The sequence below is a fragment of the Hyperolius riggenbachi genome, chromosome 1 (genome assembly GCF_040937935.1).
Source record: "Hyperolius riggenbachi isolate aHypRig1 chromosome 1, aHypRig1.pri, whole genome shotgun sequence".
Lineage (NCBI taxonomy): Eukaryota > Metazoa > Chordata > Amphibia > Anura > Hyperoliidae > Hyperolius > Hyperolius riggenbachi.
The window spans coordinates 411,469,681-411,495,879 of NC_090646.1; the positions used below are offsets into that span (position 1 = coordinate 411,469,681).

General features: G+C 43.7%; 1 protein-coding gene across 5 annotated transcripts in view; it reads right to left on the minus strand.

Annotated features, from left to right (window-relative positions):
- Nucleotides 1-26,199, minus strand: part of KANK1 (KN motif and ankyrin repeat domains 1) — a 233,116-nt gene that overhangs the window by 50,012 nt on the left and 156,905 nt on the right. For all 5 annotated transcript variants that reach the window (XM_068235912.1, XM_068235903.1, XM_068235919.1 and 2 more), the window contains exon 3: nucleotides 3,727-6,381. In XM_068235912.1, the coding sequence (XP_068092013.1) occupies nucleotides 3,727-6,381 (2,655 nt within the window). The remainder of the gene's footprint in view (nucleotides 1-3,726; nucleotides 6,382-26,199) is intronic.

Sequence of the window (26,199 nt, forward strand, 5' to 3'; positions counted from 1 at the left end):
GTAAAAGGGGGTATCAGCTACTGATTGGGATGAAGTTCAATTCTTGTTCACGGTTTCTCTTTAAAGCAACATTATCCCCTCCCAATAGCTTTGCTGCTAGCATAGTGCAGTCGTGCTTCAATGCAATAGTCCTCAGGACATTTAAAACTATTTTAAGGTACAATATATACAAGCTTTATATTGCTTACATTAACCTAATTACAGAGGGTTAGGAAAGTATATGAGGAATTTTCTGTCAGTAGCTCCTCTGTAAAGCCCCTGTAGGGTGAAAATTAGACAAGGTTGCAATGGTACAATTTCAAAATATTGCACGTCCTTTGTAAATGTCTCCATTTATACATACAATGGTGTCATTTTATAGGTACTGTAAATTGCCTGTTACCATTGTGACTCTGCTACATGCTGGGCAGTATATTTAGTTCTGTTTTAACACTATACTGACTCTGCTCAGGGGTTACCGCTTTATGAGAAGTGAGGCTTCTGCAGCTAAATATTACTTAATGGAATTTGAATCTCATACCCAAGAGTGTATATGTCGTATTTGTGATGGTTTGGGGTGAAAATCTTAGCTGTGTACTGATGTCCCTGGAAAGTCTACTATTGTTTTCCCACAGTGGGACACCTCTCTCCCATCCTCCATGCTCCCTTTATCCACAGAGCAGTGGGTCTCTACAGCCATTTTTCATTCATTTTAAAATAAATGTCTTTCCTCTGTTTGGGCATATTTACAGTGGGATGTTGCGTTTTAATGCAATGTTAAAGTCGCAACGTGTCTGCGTTTAGAGGTAACGCACTGCAAGCAGTGAGTTACCATAACACAACATTTTTCAACGTGACGTTAACATTGCACTGTGAATGTCCCATAGGATTATTATTGCAGTGCAGTAAGCTACGTTATAAGACTTTATAAGGCAGCTCCGCAACGTGCCACTGTGAATGCGACCTTTATCAAATGCTTTTAAACCGTTATAGTCTTCTTTGTTCAAAGTTTTCTGTTTTTCCCGAGTTGGAAACAAGTCTGAAGTGCTTTATCAGCGGTGTTAAATCATTTTTGGGCAAACAGAACCCACCCACTGAACATTTTCTGAAGCCAGGAACTGCCGGTCAGTCATCGGAACAGGCCTGTCTAACTCTACAGCCCTGACAAAATAGGCAAGTAGACAAATTGTGTGGAGAATATTTATTAAAGAGAACCCGAGGTGTGTTTAAAGAATGTTATCTGCATATAGAGGCTGGATCTGCCTATACAGCCCAGCCTCTGTTGCTATCCCAAACCCCACTAAGGTCTCCCTGCACTCTGCAATCCCTCATAAATCACAGCCATGCTGTGAGGCTGTGTTTACATCTGTAGTGTCAGTCTCAGCTGCTCCCCCGCCTCCTGCATAGCTCCGGTCCCTGCCCCCATCCCTTCCCTCCAATCAGCAGGGAGGGAAGGGATGCAGGCGGGGACTGGAGTTCTGCAGGAGGCGGGGAGAGCAGCAGACTGACACTATAGAGATAAACACAGCCAGCTCTGACAAGCTGTTTGTCAGCAGCGTGGCTGTGATTTATGAGGGATTGCAGAGTGCAGGGGGACCTTAGGGGGGTTTGGGATAGCAACAGAGGCTGGGCTGTATAGGCAGATCCAGCCTCTGTATGCAGATAATATTCTTCAAACCCACCTCGGGTTCTCTTTAAAGCCTTGGACCAACTTGCAGCCATTTGGCCAGCGTTTTGCACAGGGTTTGCGGTTTGAAAAACGCTCTCATTCACTTGAATGAGAATCATGGCAGAAGTGCAGCGATTTATCAAAAATCACAGCAAAACTGTTTGCAGTGATTTTGCCATGATTTTCTTTCAAGTGAATGAAAGATCATTTATCAAAAAGCAAACGCTGTGCAAAAAAGCTGGCCAAAAAGTGGGTCCAAGTCTAAGGATCCATTCACACTGAATCCGTTGCATTATGTTGCAATGAACAATATCATTGCATTCCAATTCAATGCAATGATACGTCTATAGTAAGTTCACATTAGGTGTGGTGCAGGGCCCATTGGAGTTAGGGATGGTCAATAATTTTGAGTTGATGCAGTATTATGCAAATGTTGTATGCAAATGTATGCAGCTTGAAAGTGACCCAATTAAATCCTGCTGAGGTAAAATTCGATTGGTCCTTTTTCAAGCTGCAAAAATTTGCATAACCCTACATCAACTCATAATAATTTGCATCTCATTGACCATCCCTAATTGGGATAACTAGGCAACATGTGAGTTTACAGTGACAGTGAAGCAAACTTTCATTGTATGCTTCTCTGTATGGTAACACCGTACACCTAATGTATGATGTGACTTTTCAGCACCGGTGCATTGCGATACCATTGTGCACAGTGTGGAAGGACCATAAAAGGAAAAGAAACAGATGATAACTTTTAAAAGTCAGTAAAATGTAAAAAGTATAAATTGCAAATGTTATTCTTACTTCCTGCCAAATCCAGTACATCTCAAACTTCATACCAGACTATAGTATATACCAGTGATGGCTAACCTTGGCACTTCAGCTGTGGTGGAACTACAAGTCCCATGAGGCATTGAAATACTCTGACAGCTCTAAGCATAACTTGGGAGGCAGAGGCATGATGGGATTTGTAGTTTTGTCACAGCTGAAGTGTCAAGGTTAGCCATCACTGGTATATACACATTCTATGGAGGCAGCTCCTTATATAAATGGCACACAGTGTGACTCACAGCACACCAGCAGCAGCTGATAGAAGCCACTTCCATGTTTATTTTCAATAATGCTTCCCTAAGCCTCAAGTTTTATGCTCGCACCTGAAAATCTGACTCACCTAGTGTTATAAGGAAATCCGTTTAATCCAGGTAGCTTTTGTTGTTCTGATTATCAAAGGCATTAATGCCAAAGAAAAACTTAGCTTTGCTTCTTACAATTCAAATGTAGCTTGCCTAGGAATCCAGCTATTTTAGACTAGCTATTTGTCTAAATGTCACATCACAAAATCAGCATTTCTATTCTACAAAAGAAGAATCATAAACCAATACTCATTGGAAAATGTTGTAATTATCTCCCAATCAAAGTTATAAAGTTGGACCACATGACTAATACTGTATTGCAGCTTTCAAGAATGTGAATGTACAGAAAGTAGGCCAGCTAGGCAGCCTTACCACCTTGTGCTGGTTACCACTTTGTTATAACATGACACTACTGGTCCCTGATATTGCCTGCCCACTCTATCAGAGAAGGCCAAGGAGACACCAAGGATTTCCAGCTAATGCAGGGTTTATGTAGAATTTATATAAATGTATGTAGCTTGCAACTGGACCAATCAAATGCACCAGCTGATTATTCAGAATGGGGCACCCAACCTTGCAAACATTTGCATTCAAAAATAAAACTTGTATCACTTTGAAAATGTTGGCATCTCCATGACCAGCTCTACATCCTAGTAAAAAAGAATAGACACACCCTCCAACCCTTCAACTAGTGTGCAGTTCTGCCTCACCTTCGAAAAAAGGCCTAACTCTTCCCCATGCTACAAAAAAATATGCCTTTATTGCTGACCATATAGAATTCTCATGGATGACATGGAAAAGCAACAAAAATCCTAATGAGCTTCTCACTCTTTACCACATTAATACAATGTTTTTATTTTTCCATTTGAATTGGGCTTTAATGCCACTAGTCTTCATTTTATCACATTACACCATAAAACAACCATAGGTTATAGACCTTACCTGTGACTAATTCCCCTTCTGTGGACTTCTTCTGCACTCCTGAGGTCTGTAGTTCTTCATTGCTGCCATACTTCATAACAGAATTCATAGATGTTAGGGTGCTGATAAGCTTGGAATTGATTGAGCCTATCTGGGAGTACGGTTCTCCAAAAGTTTCAGCCAGCTCGGTGTAGTTCTCAGCTAGCAGCATTTGTTGCTCCTGAAGCAACTTCTGCACACGTTCAATGTAATGGTCTATGGCTGGAGATTCAGCTGCTGATCCATTTGTGTTTTCTGATGTAGTTTCCTGCTCATTGGTGGGTTTATCTCCTACGCCTATAGTTACTGTGTTGGCAGAAAGGGTGATAACCTCACTAGGACCACAGGCTATGCTACGTACCTTAACACCAATCAAGAAATTGTCCAACACATTTATCTGCCCTACTCCAAAATCTTTGGTCTTCCGTACTGCAGATGGATTTTCAGAGTCAGAAGTGCATATTCCAATAGAACGGGTTTTTGGTATACTGTTAATTTCTTTAACTTTACCATCTCCTATAGCGACCGATCTCATTTCCACTGTTTCTGTATTTGTGTGTTTGCTGTACATGGCGATGATGGCTGTACTTGTGCTTGTATCAACAAGACTTGGCACTTCCGTGTTGGTGCACTGGTTTGTTAACTCTACTTCAGTGTTAGTCTGTTGATTTACAGTCCAAGGAGAGGCTGTAATGGCAGAATCCACTTTGGTAACAAGATCCGTATTGACTCCACGGGAAAAACAATCCTCCAATGTTTTCACTATAACATCCACTGAGCAATCACCACATGCAACAGATTTCACATCCTTTTGTACTGCCTGGATTTGACCCCAATTGCCTTTTTCTTCCACTATTCGGAGACCATCATCAGTGATCGTCTGGTCACTGCCAACACTTTTGTCACACATTTGTACCTCCCTGCCCACACCCCTGTCATAAGTGTCAACTCGAGTTTTAACAATCATATCATTCATTGGAAAGTCAGAGCCAGAAGCAGTACTGAGGAGAGCAGGGTGGCAGGAAACCCCAATGCTGTTCATCTGCATGTAATCACCTACACAAGAGTCAACAACATCTATGCCCTCCCCATTGCTTTGGTCACTTGTTTTTACTATAGCTTCCACCATCCTGTCACAAGTCAAGGGCTGAGCCATGACTGCTTTATCTGCCTTCTTCCTCGATCCCGCTGCCCTTATTTCCAGTTTCAGTTTTGTCATCTCCATTTCATAGGTGGTTTCTCTCAAGTCTGTTTCAAGTCTATAAATTTTATCTTTAAGTGCTTCAATGGTTTGCTGCTGAAGTTCAAATTCTCTTTCAACATCAGTAGTTACTCCAAGCATTTCCTCTGTAACCCCAACCCCAGTGCTTCTCATGTCCATTTCTGTACCCACAGAGGCATCTGTGCTCAGTTTTGAAGATTTATGGTATATTACAACATCATTCATATTTTCATCAGCACCAACAGCAATAGTACGACAACATTTTTCTTTTGTTTTCTTTTCCTTGGACTGTGGAGGAGAACAACAAGCATCAAAGCTGCTGTCTTGTATCTTTTTCTCCAATGCCTGCATTTCAGCAGTTAGCTGTCTAAACTCTTTTAGCGTCTGTGTATTTTGTTCCTGAGTTTCCGTTTCCTCATCAGAATCTATATGCAATTCCCCACCAGGTTTCGCTGGGGTACGCGAGGTTTCGAATCCAGCAGCATTGCCTGCGCTGTATGACCGCTTTCGGAAACCTGGAGCATCCTTCTGGGTGCTAACTTTTTGGCTCTTAATTTCAGACATAAGTTGCCTTTTTTCCTCCTGTAACACTGAGATTTTTACCTGAAGTATTGGGATGGTTTTCACCTGCTCCTCTAGTTCTTTGAGGCGCCTAAGTGCAATAGCCATCTGCTCCCTGATATGTTGGAGATGCATAGGACTCACATTAGTTACTGGTGTAGTTACTCCAGAACTTAGAGGGCTGTGACGGATAGAGCTCCCTAGAGAGGAGGCAAAGAAGGCACTGAAATCACCAACGACTTGGTGGCCATTTGGGAGTTGCTGACCAGTTGTGCTGTGACCGGCAGAACCAGGGAATGACGAAAGTGACCCAGTGGATCCCATACCCACAAAGCTAGCCAGCCTAGGCCTTCGGACATCATTAAAAGAAGATGCTACCTGCATGATTACTTTTTCTTGCTCTAGCCTTCTCCGGGTTTCCATTAAAGTTTTTGTAACATGAAAATTGTGTATGGGTAGCTGCGGCGAAGGCGGTGGCAATGGCTTATTCTCAGGGATGCCTAAACAATTTGGAGATGCTTCTTGAGAGTTGGATGATTTAGTAGAGCTAGAAAGTGTATGCCGCCTGGCAATTAGAGAGGGGGATTGTTTATTTTCATCACTGTTGGAGGACGAAAGAGAATCTGTAGAAGGCCATCCAGCTCCCTGGCAGGACTCTGTCCTGCTTTCTGGAAAATGGGGGATCAGCTTGCGCTTCTTTGCAATGTTCACTTTTTTCAGTGTATTTCCCTTCTGAATGTCCTCCACATACTTAAGGAAATCCAGGTCTATTTGGAATCCATAAGGTGTTTCCACAAAATAGGCAGATTTAGGATCTCTCTCGTCTTCACCATTGGAAGCACTTTCCTTCTTTTCTATAGAGAGAAAGAGAAACAAACTTTTATTAATCTCTTGTACTGAAATGCGTCATACAACGGCATCATGCTTGTAGAACGGATAGGAGCAATTCACAGAAATGTTTAAATGCTTAATATTAGGAGGAGCCTGACAAGGACATAAGAAGAAAGTAAATCAGTTTTGGAAGGGGATTATTTCCAATTAACTCTAAGCAGGAACAGTCCAGGTAACATGGGGCACTGGGCAAAAATACACATGGCTCCTTATATTTTTAGTAGTGTACTGACCATAGTGTTGTGACCTTTGCAATCCCCGACTTGGGGGCCTCTAAGGAACTCGTGAGCACAAGGCAGTTGCCTGGAGTACCTCTATGAGTACCTCTATAAATGTACCAATTCAAATAACAAAAAAAAGTAGTCAACTCATTTGATACATTTTTAAAAGCAATGTCAATAAGTGTAGACTGCAGACACACATCCATGTAATCTATTACTCATTACAATCAGTACACTGAAAATATCACAATGCTGTCGCTCTCTGCAACACGCAAGCATACACAAGTGTCAGCAAAACAGGTGCACTTTGCACTACATAGACGTAGGAATGAAAAGTGTAGCCCAGTAAGCTTTTGTCATGCGAGTTAGTTTACAAACCACAAACTGCCTTTAGTGTATGTAAAAAGAGATCAATAAATAGAGCTACACAAAAACATAGGGAAGGAAAGATTTGCAACTTCTTCAGTACAAAGTTTCTGTATTACAAAAGAAGTGCTTAGAGTTTCAGGTCACAGCTAGTAGTCACATATGTTTTAACGCTGTGGTTAACAACTTCACAGACACGCCATAATGTCACTGTCACTAGAACATCCTGTAACCACTCCCCTTCCACTCTGAGAAGCAACAAGCAGGCTCACAAATGTCTCCCACACAGCCAAGTGCTCTTCTGTTTCTCACGTCAACCACAACAAGTATGTTTCAGCTCTAAAGCAGATCACGGAAAAAAGGCGATAAATAAGATCGCCTAAGATCAAAACAACCTTTTAAACGCAGCATTTACCTGATCACTGAATCCTTTCCCTCGGCAGGTACCTTGCCACCTTTCTCAGACAACCACAGCACATTCACAAACTGCAAATATGCAGATGGACCTGTTCCCAGCTCCATCCGAAATTCCACAGGCCAAAGAGAAACTGGTGGAAGTCGCATAACACCGGGCAGGCAAATCTCAATGCTGTGCACCAAAGCTGGGAGTATAACACAAACAGCACACAAAGCTGGCAGAAAGAGGATTACAATCCGCCCACCTCTTAACACACACATCAGAAGGTACTACAGACAAGACATAGTTCATTACTAGAAATGCCCCCGGTGTAGCAGCATGAGCCAGGTCTCTGTAAATGCTTACTTGTTTCCAGCAGACATAGGCAGTCCCTGTGCTCTCATGCTGACACTGGCTGTCATAGCTCCCTCGCTTTCCACAACAGCCACAGCTCTGCCTTTCCAACTTTTTTTTTCACCCTCTGCCGCATAAGGAAAATCCCAGATTAATATAAACTTAGCTAAACAGGGCTGACATTTTCATAGGACAGCCCGTCACCGATGACTCGGGCTGGACAGTCTCTCTCCTTCCAGCACCCTTTGAAAGCCTCAGCTGTTCTGTGCACAGTCACACTCTGCACACTGAAAAGCCACATCCTGGCTCTTAAAGGTGCAGTCACTTGTGTAATCCCGCTGAACTTTGACAGCCACATGTTCTCTTGGCATGAACTTAAAGTGCCTTTGCGGTAACAAAAACATGCTAAATCTGGAAAGTTATTTATAATTTTTTAAAGTGCCCCTCATTTGTTATGATTGTATCTTTCTCATTTTGTTATTCAACAACTGTAAAAACAACTTGTAACCTAAAGGCAAACGTTTAGATTGCATCAGGGAAAAAAAAAATCTTGCACTGTTTATTAGTCAACCAGACATGCTGGCTAAACTAAAATAACCTCCCCTAGCATCACACTCTCGCGCTCCCTCTCTCCCCAGCCCCACTTCCATTATTTTTACAAATTCATAAGAATACGAATCTGATGACAAGGTAAGCATAAAAAAAGTTCACTAATCACCTTTTGCTTGATTTTGGGGCAGTTTATTGATCAAAAGTGTGATGGAATATGGAAAATGTTCACCAAGCCAGCAGAGGAGCAACAGTAAAGGGGGATCAATAGCCACATAGTGTAGCATCCATCAAGCTGTAAAATCTCTAGCGTTTAAAAAGCTTTTGTAGTGTAAACCAGCCCTAAATCAAGGTAGAAGTAAGACTAGTCCAAACCAGCCAGAACATCTTTGGTGTGGGGGCTACAAGACCATGATTAGAACAGGATTACGTTTTTCAGCTAAGTATTGGGGGGGGGGGGGGGCATTATCTGGATGTAAAGAGCAGTTTAAGATTTCCAATAAGGCTTATTTAGTGAAGAAGTGCAGTATCTGTTTTAAGAACACCAATTTATAAGGCAGTTCTAAAATGCATATGGTAATTTCTGGTGTGCATTACAATTGTAAACACAATGTTTATAAAGAGCAAAGTCAAAGTTAGTGTAAGGCACAAGATAGAATCTTAGGAATAGTGTGTGTGTGTGTGTGTGTGTGTGTGTGTGTGTATATGTGTGTGTGTGTGTGTGTGTGTATATGTATGTGTGTGTGTGTGTGTGTGTGTGTGTGTGTGTGTGTGTGTGTGTGTGTGTGTGTGTGTGTGTGTGTGTGTGTGTGTGTGTGTGTGTGTGTGTGTGTGTGTGTGTGTGTGTGTGTGTGTGTGTGTGTGTGTGTGTGTATAGGGGGGGGGGGTAGTTTTAGGATAAGTAGAGGAGTTAGAGACAGGAGACTTTAAAGAGGATTTAAAACTTAAATATTGGGGGAAAACATGCCTACTTTTTACCCAGGCCCAAACTCTGATATAGCACATAATATTTGCTGCCCTCAGCCCAAAGAACACCACAGAGATGTAATGGAGTAGCCACTACACAAATTATTCACATCAGGACCCTAAGATGCCATAAACAAACACAGGAATTTGAAATAGCAATTGCTGAACATCCTATAACTTTTATAATGATCTTCTTAGAAAAAAACATCAGATTTTTGCCAAAGAGCCTTGGAATGCCACATCCATTCCCATCATCTGGACAAATACGAGTTGAATCGAGGACCTCGCCCTTCCACAAACTGATGTATAAAACATTACTATAGTTTGGGTAGCCATCACACAGATTCTCTGACTTCTTATTGTACTAGTATTTTTCTACAAGTTATTATATTTTAATTGTAATGTAGTTTTCTTGTGTATTACTTGGACTGTACACTCCCTATTCCTATTTTCTCTTGAAGGACAACTGTAGTGAGAAGAATATGGAGGCTGCCACATTTATTTCCTTTTAACCACTTGAGGACCGTAGGCTTTACCCCCCTTAAGGACCAGAGCCTTTTTTTCCATTCAGACCACTGCAGCTTTCACGGTTTATTGCTCGCTCATACAACCTACCACCTAAATGAATTTTGTCTCCTTTTCTTGTCACTAATAAAGCTTTCTTTTGGTGCTATTTGATTGCTGCTGCGATTTTTTCTTTTTATTATATTCATCAAAAAAGACATGAATTTTGTCAAAAAAATGATTTTTTTTAACTTTCTGTGCTGGCATTTTTCAAATAAAGTAAAATTTCTGTATACATGCAGCACGAAAAATGTGGACAAACCTGTTTTTAATAAAAAAAAACCCATTCAGCCTATATTGATTGGTTTGGGTAAAAGTTATAGCGTTTACAAACTATGGTGCAAAAAGTGAATTTTCCCATTTTGAAGCATCTATGACTTTTCTGACCACCTGTCATGTTTCATGAGGGGCTAGAATTCCAGGATCGTATAAATACCCCCAAATGACCCCATTTTGGAAAGAAGACATCCCAAAGTATTCACTGAGAGGCATGGTGAGTTCATAAAAGATTTTATTTTTTGTCACAAGTTAGCGGAAAATGACACTTTGTGACAAAAAAGAAAAAAAAAAAAGTTTCCATTTCTGCTAACTTGCGACAAAAAAAAAAAAAAAATGAAATCTGCCACGGACTCACTATGCTCCTCTCTGAATACCTTGAAGGGTCTACTTTCCAAAATGGGGTCATTTGTGGGGTGTGTTTACTGTCCTGGCATTTTGGGGGGTGCCTAATTGTAAGCACCCATGTAAAGCCTAAAGGTGCTCATTGGACTTTGGGCCCCTTAGCGCAGTTAGGCTGCAAAAAAGTGCCACACATGTGGTATTGCCGTACTCAGGAGAAGTAGTATAATGTGTTTTGGGGTGTATATTTACACATACCCATGCTGGGTGAGAGAAATATCTCTGTAAATGACAATTGTTTGATTATTTTTTTTACACACAATTGTCCATTTACAGAGATATTTCTCCCACTCAGCATGGGTATGTGTAAAAATACACCCCAAAAGTACGGCGATACCACATGTGTGACACTTTTTTGCAGCCTAGGTGTGCTAAGGGGCCCAACGTCCTATTCACAGGTCATTTTGAGGCATTTGTTTTCTAGACTACTCCTCACGGTTTAAGGCCCCTAAAATGCCAGGGCAGTATAGGAACCCCACAAGTGACCCCATTTTAGAAAGAAGACACCCCAAGGTATTCCGTTAGGTGTATGGCGAGTTCATAGAAGATTTTATTTTTTGTCACAAGTTAGTGAAAAATTACACTTTGTGAAAAAAAACAATAAAAATCAATTTCCGCTAACTTTTGACAAAAAAAATCTTCTATGAACTCGTCATACACCTAACAGAATACCTTGGGGTGTCTTTTTTCTAAAATGGGGTCACTTGTGGGGTTCCTATACCGCCCTGGCATTTTACGGGCCCAAAACCGTGAGTAGTCTGGAAACCAAATGTCTCAAAATGACTGTTTAGGGGTATAAGCATCTGCAAATTTTGATGACAGGTGGTCTATGAGGGGGCAAATTTTGTGGAACCGGTCATAAGCAGGGTGGCCTTTTAGATGACAGGTTGTATTGGGCCTGATCTGATGGATAGGAGTGCTAGGGGGGGTGACAGGAGGTGATTGATGGGTGTCTCAGGGGGTGGTTAGAGGGGAAAATAGATGCAATCAATGCACTGGGGAGGTGATCGGAAGGGGGATCTGAGGGTTTGTGATCAGGAGCCCACACGGGGCAAATTAGGGCCTGATCTGATGGGTAGGTGTGCTAGGGGGTGACAGGTGGTGATTGATGGGTGTCTCAAGGTGTGATTAGAGGGGGGAATAGATGCAAGCAATGCACTGGTGAGGTGATCAGGGCTGGGGTCTGAGTGCATTCTGAGGGTGTGGGCGGGTGATTGAGTGCCCTAGGGGCAGATAGGGGTAGCAGTGACAGGGGGTGATTGATGGGTAATTAGTGGGTGTTTAGGGTAGAGAACAGATGTAAACAATGCACTTGGGAGGTGATCTGACGTCGGATCTGCGGGCGATCTATTGGTGTGGGTGGGTGATCAGATTACCCGCAAGGGGCAGGTTAGGGGCTGATTGATGGGTGGCAGTGACAGGGGGTGATTGATGGGTGGCAGTGACAGGGGTGATTGACAGGTGATCAGTGGGTTATTACAGAGAAGGACAGATGTAAATAATGCACTGGCGAATTGATAAGGGGGGGGGGGTCTGAGGGCAATCTGAGCGTGTAGGCGGGTGATTGGGTGCCCGCAAGGGGCAGATTAGGGTCTGATCTGATGGGTAACAGTGACAGGTGGTGATAGGTGGTGATAGGTGGTGATAGGGGGTGATTGAAGGGTAATTAGTGGGTGTTTAGGGTAGAGAACAGATGTAAACACTGCACTTGGGAGGTGATCTGACGTCGGATCTGCGGGCGATCTATTGGTGTGGGTGGGTGATCATATTGCCCGCAATTGATGGGTGATTAGGGGGGTGATTGGGTGCAAACAGGGGTCTGGGGGGTGGGCAGGGGGGGTCTGAGGGGTGCTGTGGGTGATCTGGGGCAGGGGGGGGGGAATCAGTGTGCTTGGGTGCAGACTAGGGTGGCTGCAGCCTGCCCTGGTGGTCCCTCGGACACTGGGACCACCAGGGCAGGAGGCAGCCTGTATAATAGGCTTTGTACACATTACAAAGCCTATTATACTCACGGATCGGCGGAGATTTCTATTCCTCCGCCAGCCGGCGCTGCGAAGTGGCCGGCGAGCTGGAGGCTAAATCCCCGGCCATCGATCCCCGGCGGAGGATCGCGTCACGGATGACACGATCGCTCCGCCCATGCCTGTACAAGGACCGCCGCCTCTGTGCATGCGGCGGTCCTTGCGGGATCCACTTTCCGGCCGCCCCTGTGCAGTGGGCGGTCGGGAAGTGGTTAAACAATACCAGTTGCCTGGCAGCCCTGCTGACCTATTTGGCTGCAGACATGCCTGAATCACACCAGAAACAATCATGCAGCTAATCTTGTCAGATCAGACAATGTCAGAAACACCTGCATATGCTTTTTCAGGGCCTATGGTTAAAAGTATTAGAGACAGAGGATCAGAAGGACCGCCAGGCAACTGGTATTGCTTAAAAGGAAATACATGGCAGCCTCCATATCTGTCTCGCTTCAGTTGTCCTTTAGGTTTTCTTATTCTTATTGCTGGTGACAGCGAGGGAGTGAGAAATCATTGGATAAGGAATAAAGTGAAAACTATATAAAAAATAAAAAATACTAATATACTTCCAAAAGTAAAAAAGAAAAAAAAAAACAAAAACACAACAACCTGTAAATATATATTAAAAAACGTGAACATTTTTTCTTCTTTTTAGATGAAACTCAATCTTTAAATATAGGATTACATATAACAACACTATAAAACCATTTACACACAATCCATGTTCAAAATAAAAAAGGACTTCCACAAGCTCAAAAATGCAGCAAGTATGTGTTGCTCATAACTCAGTATGTGTGCCTGAGCCCAGGGTTGGAGCACTTGACTGTTCCTCAGAAAAAGGCAATCTCTCCACTACTGAGAAGCAATGCAAGCACACTACACAGTACTTTTTACACTACAGACCACAATAGCATTCAAAAACAAAAATATTTAAATATTTGTTTTGAGTTGAATATAAAGGCCTCGTCTTAAAAGACACTGAGCACACAATACTCTAAGGGCCCTTTTACACTAGAAGTGCTTTTCTGAGCGCTTTGCGATTGATTAGCGTTTTTTGAAAATCGCTCCCATTCACCTTCATTAAAATTGCAGTAAGAATTGCAGAAAAATTGCAGCGATTTTCACGTACGTGAAATCGTTGCGATTTTTACGGGGCTAAAATATTTTTACAACACTTTAGATGCGCCTTAGATGCTATGAATCATTCCATATATACCTTTCTGAAAATGTATACAGAATGTAAGTGAAAGGAAGCCATGCTATAAATGATGCTGTGCTCACATTTGAATTTACAGCAGAAATCCTGAAGCCTTTCTTCCCAGTGTATGTGTGTGTAATTCTTTGTTTTGCCTCAGAGAAAGCACTTGATGTCCAGTCCTCAAGCAACACTGGCAGCTCTGTGCAGTCACACAGTGCCCCATTCATCCAGCAAAACCTGCTATGCTATCTTGCAGGGCACTTATACAAACTACAATTTAAAGAGGACAAGTTCTTTTCTGTGTTTGCTGGACATTCCTCGTGGCTCTCTCGGAAAATATTTTTCTTCCTCTCCTTTATGTTCTTATTTTTTTGAACCCATAGATTGGCTGTAGAAAAGTCTGTACTTCCCAAGAATATGTTAATTAAAATGATGCTGTGCAAAGACAAATCCAGCAGCAGTTCGAATGGGAAAGCAGATACAATCTAGGCTGTGCTAAACAAGTGTTCCACTGGACTCTTGCATTGGGAACTATCATAGTAAAGTGAAATGCACATCTGCCCTGATGAGCTCCCCATAGAAAGATACTTACTATAAAAATGCTTGACTGGTGTTTTGCCATTCAAATTTCTTTTGTGCTTATTTCTACTCTACCCACTGTTGAAGTATACACAACACCAGGCCCAGTCTGACTATGATGCCAAGTGAAGTGACTTCCTCAGGCGGCAGAAGTCTGTAGGGCAGCACCAGGCAGAAACAGGAAGTGAAGAGAGTGCCTGGCCAACCTATACTGGGGGAAACTGTACCTAGCTACCAATACTGGGGGCGCCTATACCTGGCTACCTTCCTAAACTGAAGGCATTTTTTGGGGGGCTTACCGCAGCTATAATGTGTGGTGTAAACTGTCTGGTGCTGTGTGATCATTCCAATTGAGGTGGGGGGAGCGCATCCTCATAAGTTTGCCTCAGGCAGCAAAAAGTCTGGAACCGGCCCTGCACAACACCCTATCATAAACTGTGGAGCAAATCAACTGTGAGAGCGCAAGTGTACTGCCAGTCGTGCCAAGTTGTTTCATTGTCTTTACTGTTGCTGCATGGAATTTTCACTACTATGGTGCTAACCCACAAGTAGTTCCGGGTCAGAAGTAGGGGTATTCCTTTCTGTCCCTGAAAATCTACAGTAGGCATACAGCCTAAGTGCCTTATTAAATAATGCCCTAGGTGTACTTTGTTGACTCCTGCTCTAAAATGTGCAGGGCCAGTAAAACCAGATACAAGAGCAATGCTGGCCGGAAAAGTTTATTCTTCCCAAGCACATCAAGCAATACAAAGCTAGAACATCAGCTGATTATCAGTTTTCTGCTGAAATCTATAGCCACATAAACACATGCGATAACCATTGGCTGAAATGGCTGATAATGTCTGTCTTAGCTGATGATCGTTATGTGTGTACAGCAGCCAACAAGCACATCATTCTTCTACTCCATACCCACCCCCCCTTAGGTTCTCCCCCCCCCCCCCTCGATAGACAACGCATTGCTAAGCTCTACGTTAGTGAAGCGTCTGAAGAAGTTGGCCACAAACTGTCGCTCAATGGATCGAGTATTGAGGGTCCTGATCCCACGAGTCAACAGTCCTTGTACATGTGTACAAGGCTTAAGACTGAACTAACAGTCAGCAATTACAGTGTTCAAGGAATAAACTGTTCACTTCTGCAGCAGATATACTATCGTTAGTAGGCCTCAACGATAAATCAAATTTAAACCGAAAACGCGATTACCAAGGTCACAATTTCGGATTCAGCAAAGCAGCGATTTCCGCAATGACATTTCCGCAATGACATTTCCGTATGGTAAAGTTTGAAGAAGAAGCTTCCAACTTCCCACAAGTCCCGGCGCGTGCGACCCGCAGCATCAGCAGTGTTGGACATACCTTCCACACAAGTCCAATGTCGTCTGTCCGCTCGGCATACTTCCTGGTTCCTGTATGTCACATGACATACAGGAAGTATGCCGTGCATTAGAGCCTGCAGGGGGCGAAGTGGATAGACGAGCATCGCTGGACTCATGCTGGAAGGTATGTCCAGCACTGCCATAGCTTGCGGGTCAGAGGGGGCACAGAGACACAGAGCGGGCACATACAAACAAAGCAACCGCAGAGGAGACAGAGCGGGTGCAGAGGGTGCACAGAGAGAGACCCAGAGGGGGCACAGACAGACACAGAGGGAACAGAGAGACAAATGTGGCAAAAAGACACAGAGGGTGCACAGAGAGAGACAGGGGGACAGAGAGGCACAGAGGGGGAACAAAGCTTAATTTGAAAGAAAATGTAAATGGAAACCGCGATTTTGGACAGAAATCGCTAAATTCCGTTTTCTCCTAAAATCATTCACGCCTAGACTCCAGCATTTCAAAACACATGGTCTTGTTAATCCTGTCAGAGCTCCCGGCAAAATAAAACTAAAGTGAAAAACACACTGTTACTTTCTTTATGAAAACGTATTAAGAATGTTATTTGTCTATAAAGATAATCATGGTGTGGATAATCTTAGGGCAGAAAGGAAACTTTTTGTATAGTTACGCTTTAAAGGGAACTTAAAGTGAATGTAATGTGGGCAGTTGAACTTATCTGGGGATTCTTCCAGCCACCTGTAGTTGTCCTGGTTCCTAGTTGTCATTCTGCTATGTCCCATTCAGCAGGTGTGCACCTATGAAATCTGCAGGACTTGGCCAATCGCAGGCTACTGCAAATGGGAGGCCCTGGTCGTGAGTCTCCTGGATTGCGGCAAATGCACAGCAGCCATATTACGAACTGCGGCAAAACTGCATTAAATATTCTGAAATCAAACTGAATAAATTACACTCACTTTAGGTTCCCTTAAAGCATACCTTAGTCCTGACCTAGTTGCAAGAATGATGCCCTGCGTATGTATGGAGAATAACCTGCCATCTTCCAAGGACATCAGCAACGAATCACTGGACAAGAAGCTACGCTTCTTCCTGAAGGATCGCTGATAAGTCTGGTGATTCAGAATTTCACAACCTCAGTTCAATAGATGTTTTTACTGGTTGTCTGGAGTTACTCTTCAGTATCAGCATGATTTATAGGAAGTGTCCTGCATTTTATCAAAATTAAACCCTTTCAATGAAAAAAATGACAGGCTCTTATTCAAAACATCTCCTGCAATACTTTGATCTCCTGTGTGCTTCTAAAATTCTGAATGTAACTGCTGAATTTTCCATCTACATGCTTACAAGATTAATGCACAATAGAGGTTTGGGCAGTTTGGCGCGCTGCACACTGTCTGCCAAGATATTGGGATGGCAGCTATAAACAGGAAGAGTGATCTGTACAGGTTGTGAACGGCTGTTGCACAAGGCATATTTTATGTTGTAACATCCTACTGAACTGTGCGAAGCAGGGAGAGGTTCTGGGTTATATCTTGCTAGCAACAACATGTGCACTTGCACAGTACAAGGGCTGCACAAAAATCCTGACTATACACTTCCCATACAAGTCAGATAAATGGAAATTTATACGGCTATGCATTTTACTTAATTGGAAATGGACAGCAATGCATGGGATAGTACCAAATGAGAAAGTAACCCCAACTAAGTCTTAAAACTAAGAAAATTATATAAAAAAAATAATAAGGCTGGTGAAAGACATCAAATATAGTTATGAGCAATAATGCAAAATTTCCACCTTACTGCACAAGCAGAGAATAGGAGTCCTGTTTCCTCTTTTTTTGCACAACCGTACTAATCAGTGGACGGGCAAGATGATGTTGATAAGATCTCCCAGTCAGAATTCAAGGATTCCACACTGGGACCAATTTATCAAGGAAGAAATAGAGCAGAATGGAGCACAAATAAAACACAGGTGGACCAGAAGTCAACCACAGCCATCTTATAACTGGCAGAGGAAATGAAGGCCCTGAATGGTTTGCTCTGAATAACGGCTCTACTTTTCATCCAGTTTTCTTGGTGTGTCAAGATTCTAGAGTTCCTGAGCACAAGAGAAGGAATCTGTAAAGGTATAAATATAGCCACAGGCACAATGAGGCATCTTCCCTTACAGCTCATTCACAAAAGGACAATGTGATGATGACCATGTGTTAAACAGCCACACACAGCCAAATGCAGTTTTGTCCATTGTGATGCTAACTTTATTCATTACACCAAATGAGTTAGTGCAGAGAAACAGAAACACTGCATTGCAATGCATTCGAGGAACATTGAAGGTTGTGTGTCTCACATTCCTTTGTTTGGACACTGTAATGTCCTACTAAAGAAACACATTTTTCTACACCTGTGCAGACACTGGCCACTTCTTGCATCAGAGACTCACTGTGCTATAGGCTGGAATGTTCTCAAAGATTCTATCTGTGCCTGACCCCTTGCAGTCAGATCATTTCATAACTGAGCAATCAGAGTTCAGATGTTCAAGTTTAGATCCGTGCCTAGAGATAGGCTTTACATTTCTGTTTACTTCACTTTGTGCACATAATTAATGCAAAACATTTCTCATGGGTGGTTACAATTATTGAATCTTCCAAACTGTAAGTCAAAATGTCTAATGCCATCTCTTCTACCTTTCTCAGATAATTCATAATCAGTGGCGTAGCTAAGGAGCTGTGGTCCCCGATGCAAGTTTTACAATGGGGCCCCCCCAAGCACTCTATACATAACAATTGATACGACGCACCAAAACCTGCCAATGGCAACTGCAGTGTCAGAGGAGCAAGAAGGGGATGGGGAACAGTTTGTTAATAATTACCACTATTCAAAGTATCTATAGAAGTGATTATTATGAGCACAGGACCAATAGAGAGCTACCGTATTTTGCGGAATATAAGACGCTCCGGCATATAAGACGCACCTAGATTTAGAAGGCAAATATCAGGTAAAAAAAAAAACTAAACCTAGGTGCGTCTATGGTGCAGGGGTGTCTTATGGACCTTTAAACCCCCCAAAACTGTCTATCTAAGCTGAACTGCTCATCTACACTAAATCCTGCTACACTACACTTCACTTACCCCTGCTGCCCCCACCAACTACACTACACTACACGAACTAACCCCTGCAGCCAACCCAAACTACACTACACTTCACTAAGTAACCCCTGAACCCCTTCACTAAGTAAACCCAAACTACACTACACTACTACACTACACTTCACTAACTAACCCCTGCAGCCAACCCAAACTACACTACACTAACTAAATCCTGCACCCAACACAAACTACACTACACATTGCCCCTGCAGCATCTCACCTGATCCTGCTGCCGCGATCCTGTCCTCCTCCGCCTGACTGCCGCCATCCAAGGGTCATCCGAGGGTCCCAACTGTGGTCATCTGAGGGTACCAGCTATCCCATCCAGAATCCCGGCTCTTCAGTGTCCCAGTCGCCAGATCGTCTTCACTGCAGACAGCAGTCATGCGGTAATCACGCGCTGCTGCCTCGCCGACATCCTCCATGGTAACGGCGTCCTCTTCCTAGTTACGGTGCCCCCTTCTGTGTGACGAGCAGCGCATGTGCGCCTGACGTCATGCGTGACCCCGGCGCACATGCGCCTGAAGTCATGCGTGACCCCGGCGCACATGCGCCGCTCGTCACACAGAAGGGGGCACCGTAACTAGGAAGAGGACGCCGTTACCATGGAGGATGCCGGCGAGGCAGCAGCACGTGATTACCGCATGGCTGCTGTCTGCAGTGAAGACGATCTGGCAACTGGGACACTGAAGAGCTGGGATTCTGGATGGGATGGCTGGTACCCTCAGATGACCACAGCTGGGACCCTCGGATGACCCTTGGATGGCGGCAGTCAGACGGAGGAGGACAGGATTGCGGCAGCAGGAACCGGTAAGTATGTTTTGGGGCCCAAATACCGTACCTTTAGAATATAAGACGCACCCACTTTTCCCCCCTAGTTTTGGGGAAGAAAAAGTGCGTCTTATATTCCGAAAAATACGGTAATACTGTGGTTGAGGAAGGGCTCTTCGGGGCCCCTCTGGCCCAAGGGCCCTGATGCGGTCGCAACCTCTGCAACCCCTATTGCTACGCCCCTGTTCATAATCCACTCTTGCCTCCTGCCTTTGATTGGTTTTCCTTAGTCCATCATGCTCTCGGAGGGTCAGGGATAAAAACCTGAGCCAATTTGAGAGGCAGTCATCAGATTCCTAAGTCGATACCACCAAATTAGGCAAAAGCTAGTAACTTGCACCAGAAATGGTACTGAACTCCCAGCTCCGTAAACCAGGTTTAAGCTAATCTGCCTAATCTTTTCTGTCACCAGGGGCTCAGTTTCAGTCAGTTTCAGGACTATACTCGACCCTTCTTCAACCTTCTAACACCATTATGTTAGGAAGCTGCAAAAAGACTCGGTGGTGACTGGGAACCCACTTGGGCAACAAAACCCAAACTTTCCAACTTAAAACTTCTTGCTTTTACTGATGGCTAACACGGTACAATACCCTACTGCAGAATCTAATGGCCCATACACAGGGCTACAACTGTCACCGCAACCACGTGGCACGCGCGTTGCGGCGACCGGTCGCCCATGTGTATGACGCGCGCACCCCGAACCGTCGCTACTCAGAGCTGTCGCCGGGCGAGTGACTTGGTCAATCGCCTGCAGCAACTGTCGCTAGTCCGCCGTGTGTATGCGGACTAGCGACAGCAACTCCATACACAATGTTTGGAACTTCCGGCGGGGGGGGGGGGCGCAGGGGGGTAACCTTCGGCGACAGCTCCTGCCGCATCTGTCCCTCTGTGCGCCGTGTGTACGGCTGTTGTACAGAGGGACCTGACGAAGAGCTGTCGCTGCTTTTTTTTTCTTCCCGGCGACTGGCAACATTTGTGCCTCACTAGTACGAGGCTTTAGTATAAAGTGTTACAGATGGCATTGAAGTATGAGCTATAGGAGATGGGGGATCTCCTATAGCTCATACTTCAGCAGGAGGGTCAGACCTACACTTTCATGGCTGCAGTATGAGAGGAGACCGATTGCATGCATTTTGGCCTGGGCCTTGCCTAACCAGCCTCTACCAATGCATGGTTTGTTACACACATCTATCCCCAAGGATCCTTGGTGTGCTTTTCTAAATTTTTCTCCCCCATATCTCTGTTGTGGTAAGTCAATTAAGATGATGCGGAAGCTGTACACCTGCTAGATTACAGGCCCCTGACAGCGCAAAATAATAATCTTGGCCAAGGTTTATCTATTTGTTGTACAAGGCTTTATGACGCACATCCAGGTTGTGATTTTATGCGAGAGGAAAAAAAAAAACTTTTGCTCAGCTCAGAGTTTTTGTGGCATTTCCTGATCCCCTTCACACAGGTAGGATGTGGGCAGGGTGCCGTGAATGCAACTCCCATTTTTCTTCCAGAAAGGAGCAAGAGGACCTAGCCAACTCTGGCATTTTAAATATATTTATTGTATAAAGCACAAATTTGAGTTCCACGAAACGTTGTGAATTGTTCATAAATGCGAATTCATTTTCATATGAATAATAAAATGGGGGCAGAACTAAGGCTTCAAACCATAAGCCACTTTTAGACCTGAACTCCTTTACAAAATATATACCCACAGTAAGTATTCCTAAAACTCATCCTTAAGATAAAGACAGCTATTCATTCCACACAGCTAAACTAGATATTTTGTGGCTTAGCCCACTGGCTGTACTGGTGGATGTGGTTGTTAGGCAGACGTCTGCCACATGTTGTGCACTAGTACACTTGTAACCACACAGGCTGACAGTGGAATGTGACATGTATACTACATGTCTTGCTTCCAGGATACTGCCGGGTCTTAAAGATGTAAACAAATAGCCTCAGCTCTAACAGAAGTGTACTTACCTCACAATGAGATGTTAGCCTTGGACCCTGGTTCATTTTTGGATTGACACTTAAAATGCATTAAGAGCGATTTCAGCATCTCTGTTACAGCCACTTTCACTGATCAGAGACATAAAAACACACCAGCTTAACCGGAACACGAAATCTATCTATAAATATATAATAAAAGAGCAAACTCCCAGAAAGCCACAAAGGATATTTTTATATTGCAGTCCCCGCTGCTCATCTGTTTATCATTACGGGGTGGCATGTGGAGGCTTCTGCTGGAAAGCAGAGACAATTCAGCATAACCAACTCAAGATTTCATGTTAACCGAACACTGTGATTGTGCAAACATTCAAGCTGTGCAATAATACACATTTAACCTTCTGTAGAGAAAACATAAAAACCACCAGCAGTGAGAGCTGTCAGTAGTAGCCTTAAAAGAATCTCCTGAGCTACTCCATAAAACCTTTAAGGTGTAAAACAACTAGAGTGATGGGGGGGGGGGGGGGGGAGAGTGGGGGGGACATACAGAATGCATACAGACAGGTCTCTCGGCTACTGTCAAGCAACACGATCAGTTGGTATGGGAAGGGGAGAAGAGATGGCAGCATGGAGGGGGACAATGTACTTTAGAGTCACTGACGTTTAAAGATCAGGCATGCCATTGATTTCTTTATGTAAACCGTGTTTTCATGTAGGGGTCAACCTGTAGAAAAAGGGAACTTGAAGTGAGAAGGATATGGATCCTGCCATACTTCGTTTTAAACAATACCAGTTGCCTGGCATCCTGCTGAGCTTACTGGCCTCAGTAGTGTGATTCACACACCTGAACCAAGCATGCAGCTACTTTTGTCAGATTTTTGATAGAAAATTATCTGCATGTTTTTTCAGGGTCTATGGGCTACAAATATTAGAGGCAGAAGATCAGCAAAACAGCAAGGCAATGCGAATTGTTTAAAAGCAAATAAATGTGTCAGCCTCCATATCCCTCACACTTCAGGTTCCCTTTATGTGCATTCTTGGAAATGTTATCCATATGTGTCATGATTTTCTGAAGTATATCCTGCACCATGAACTGTAATCATGAATACTTAAAAACTTTGTGAATATAATGATTTATTTGTACAGTTATGTAAAGTAATAATTTAGACACAAGACTAACCATGCATGTCCTAAAACTATAGCTCTGGTTCGTTATTATCCTCATAGCTGGTCACTGTCAGAGACCTCTGTTCCAATGTTCATTTCAATTTTTGTGTACACAAATACTAACCAGGCTGACCTGACAAACATCAAAGTATTTGCAAATAGTAAGTAGGCAAACTTCTCTGTGTCCCATGTCATCTAACTGCAGTTCCAGCTCCCACCTGCTCCCTGTATCACTACTGTCATTTTCTACCTCTTTAGCGGCTGCTTCTAAACAGTGTGGTATTATACAGGAAGTCTAGCACTTTTCTGTTCAACGACACCTAGGCCCATATGGAATTAACTTTATCTCCTGAGTTTTCTCCTAGGTGATATGTTCACACACGGCCAATAAAATGCCTTTTAAACCACCAACAAGCAAGAAAATAATTTTGATAGTACTTGGTCTCCTACTTTTTTGTTCTTTTTCAATTGCAAAGTGCTGAAAAAAATATTTTTAAGAGTAGATGAAAAATGTTGTCCAAGGAGAACACTCAGGAGAATAAGTTAATTGCATATGTGCCCTAGAGTTCTGCTGTAAGAGAAACTCCCTGCTTCCTATCTCTGGATTGCAAGAACATTCTGTCACCATTAGGGCTCTTTCACACTACAGGCAGTGGTAAAAGGCTAAAACACTGCGTTTTGGCTGCAAGCGTTTTGAAGGCGTTTTAACGCCAACTCATTACTATCAATTGTAATGAGAAATGACGCGGTCAGCTCTAAAAAAAAGCTCCTGGGAGCTCCAAAACGCAGCATTAAGTGTGAAAGGTAAAATAAAAGTCTATGGACTTTCATTTTACCTTGGAAAACGCCAACTATGGCAGTGGCGTTAAAACTCCGAAAAAAGCCCTCTAGTGTGAAAGGGCCCTAAGTAAACGGTAACAGTGTGTAAATAGAAGTGAAAGGGGTCATTTTACGACTTTTTTCATATTGAGGCAAAGGGTTAAAAATGCAAAGAAAAAAATATGCGCAGCTTCGGCTCTCCTGACCATTCCCAGGTTTTGGAAAAGTTATTTAGTATTTTATATAATGCCTACATCTTCTGCAGCACTATACAGAGTATATTGTCTTGCCACTTAAAGGACAAATGAAGCCAGAGGGATATGGAGGCTGCCATATTTATTTCTGGTTAAGCAATACCAGTTACCGTATTTTTCGGACTACAAGACGCACCTAGATTTACAGGACAAAAACCAGGGGAAAAAAAACAAACCTGGTGCATCCATAATAAGGGGCATCTTGTGGATTATGCCCCCTTTGTACCCCATTCCCCCTTGTACTTCTTGTGTCCTCCTGTGTCCGCTTCTGTCCTCCCTGTGTCCTCCTCTATGTCCCCTTTGTGTCCCCCTGTGTCCTCCTTGTGTTCTCCTTTGTGTCCTCCTCTATGCCCCTTTGTGTCTTCCTGTGACCTCCGTTTGTCCCCCTGTATCCTCCTTTGTATGGGCACAGTACAGGGAGTCCCCGACATTGCGGTGTGTTGGAGGTTCGTATTGGCAGGTGTTCCCTGCATTTGTACTATAAGACGCAGTGACTTCCCCCCCCCACCCCCCCACTTTTAGGGCAGAAAAGGTGAGTCTTATAGTCCAAAAAATAAAGTAGTTGCCTGGCTGTCCTGCCGATCCTCTGCCTCTAGTACTTTTAGCCATAGACCCTGAACAAGAATGCAGCAGATCAGGTGTTTCTGACATTAATGTCAGATCTGACAAGATTAGCTGCATGCTTCTTGTTTCTGGTGTGATTCAGACACTACTGCAGCCAAATAGATCAGCAGGGCTGCCAGGCAACTGACATAGTTTAAAAGGAAATAAATATGGCAGCCTCTATAGTCTTCTCACTTCAGTTGTCCTTTAAGCGATGTATTATGGGAGAAATGTATGTGAAGTTCAAGACAAGATTAGCTGCATGCTTGTTTCTGGTGTTATTCAAACACTACTGCAGCCAAATAGACCAGCAGGGTTTTCAGATAACAGGTATTTTTTAACCTGCTGAGCGGTCTGGACGAGCTCAGCTCGTCCAACACCGCCAGAGGCTGCCGCTCAGGCCCTGCTGGGCCGATTTTCGTCAAATAAAAAGCAGCACACGCAGCCGGCACTTTGCCAGCCGCGTGTGCTGCCTGATCGCGAAAAAGGGTCCCCCCAGCCGCCTGAGCCCAGCGTAGCCGGAAAAAAAAAAGTTCCGGCCAGCGCTAAGGGCTGGATCGGAGGCGGCTGACGTCAGGACGTCGGCTGACGTCGATGACGTCACTCCGCTCGTCGCTATGGCGACGATGTAAGCAAAACAAGGAAGGCCGCTCATTGCGGCCTTCCTTGTTTATTCTGGGCGCCGGAGGCGATCGGAAGAACGCCTCCGGAGCGCCCTCTAGTGGGCTTTCATGCAGCCAACTTTCAGTTGGCTGCATGAAATAGTTTTTTTTTAATTTAAAAAAAACCCTCCCGCAGCCACCCTGGCGATTTAATCAGAACGCCAGGGTGGTTAAAAGGAAATAAATATGGCAGGTTCCATATCCTTCTCACTTCAGCTGTCCTTAAACTATCCCTCAGAGGTGCTCACAATCTAATCCCTACCATAGTCTAGGGCCATTTTAGGGGAAGCCAATTAACTTATCTGTATGTTTTTGGGGCATGGGGGTGCCTGGAAGAAACCCACACAGACACGGGTCCCTCGATCAGGGACTGGTTGAAATAAATTATTCATCTTGAACAAATGGATGCGCTGGTTCAGGAAACTCATGGTCCCATGAGAACTCTTGGCTGCTTTGGCACATATACAAGGAATCGGATGAGGTGAAGGCATTTTTTGGGCATCTAGTTGGTGGTGTCTGGTTCGTTCACCTCTGTATGTTTTTTTCCTGAGACTTCACTAGACCGCTACATAGGGCATTTCTCATAAGACGGGACTATTGTTTATCTGAAAAGATTAAGTCACCAGGGAAAAGGAGGTTTAGGGGTGTGGGGGGCGGTAGGCAGGGCTGTGGAGTCGGAGCAATTTTGGGTACCCAGAGTCTGAGTCAGAGTCGGTGGTTTCAAAACTGAGGAGTCAGGAGTCAGAGTCAGATGATTTTTGTACCAAATCCACAGCCCTGGTAAGTATTAGACTAAGGAGTTGGAGTCAAGGAGTCAGAGCCATTTTGGGTACCTATTTTCCAAATTCTTCCTTAACGCGGACCTGAACTCAGAACTTCTTCTCTGCTCTAAAAGATAAGCAACCGCATAATAACTTATAAAGAAAAACTTTTCTTTGTTACAGCTAATGCAAATCCTGCAATACATATGCAGTGTATCTACTTTCTGCTTTCATGGAAGCAGACATAGGGTTAACATCCTGCATTTACAAATTAGCTGCTCTGCCGAGGCAGCCAGTTGACACAGCTGAAAGATACACTGGTGATTAGTCACATATGAGGGGGAATAAGAGAGGCTAATGGTATGAGTGGGAGAATT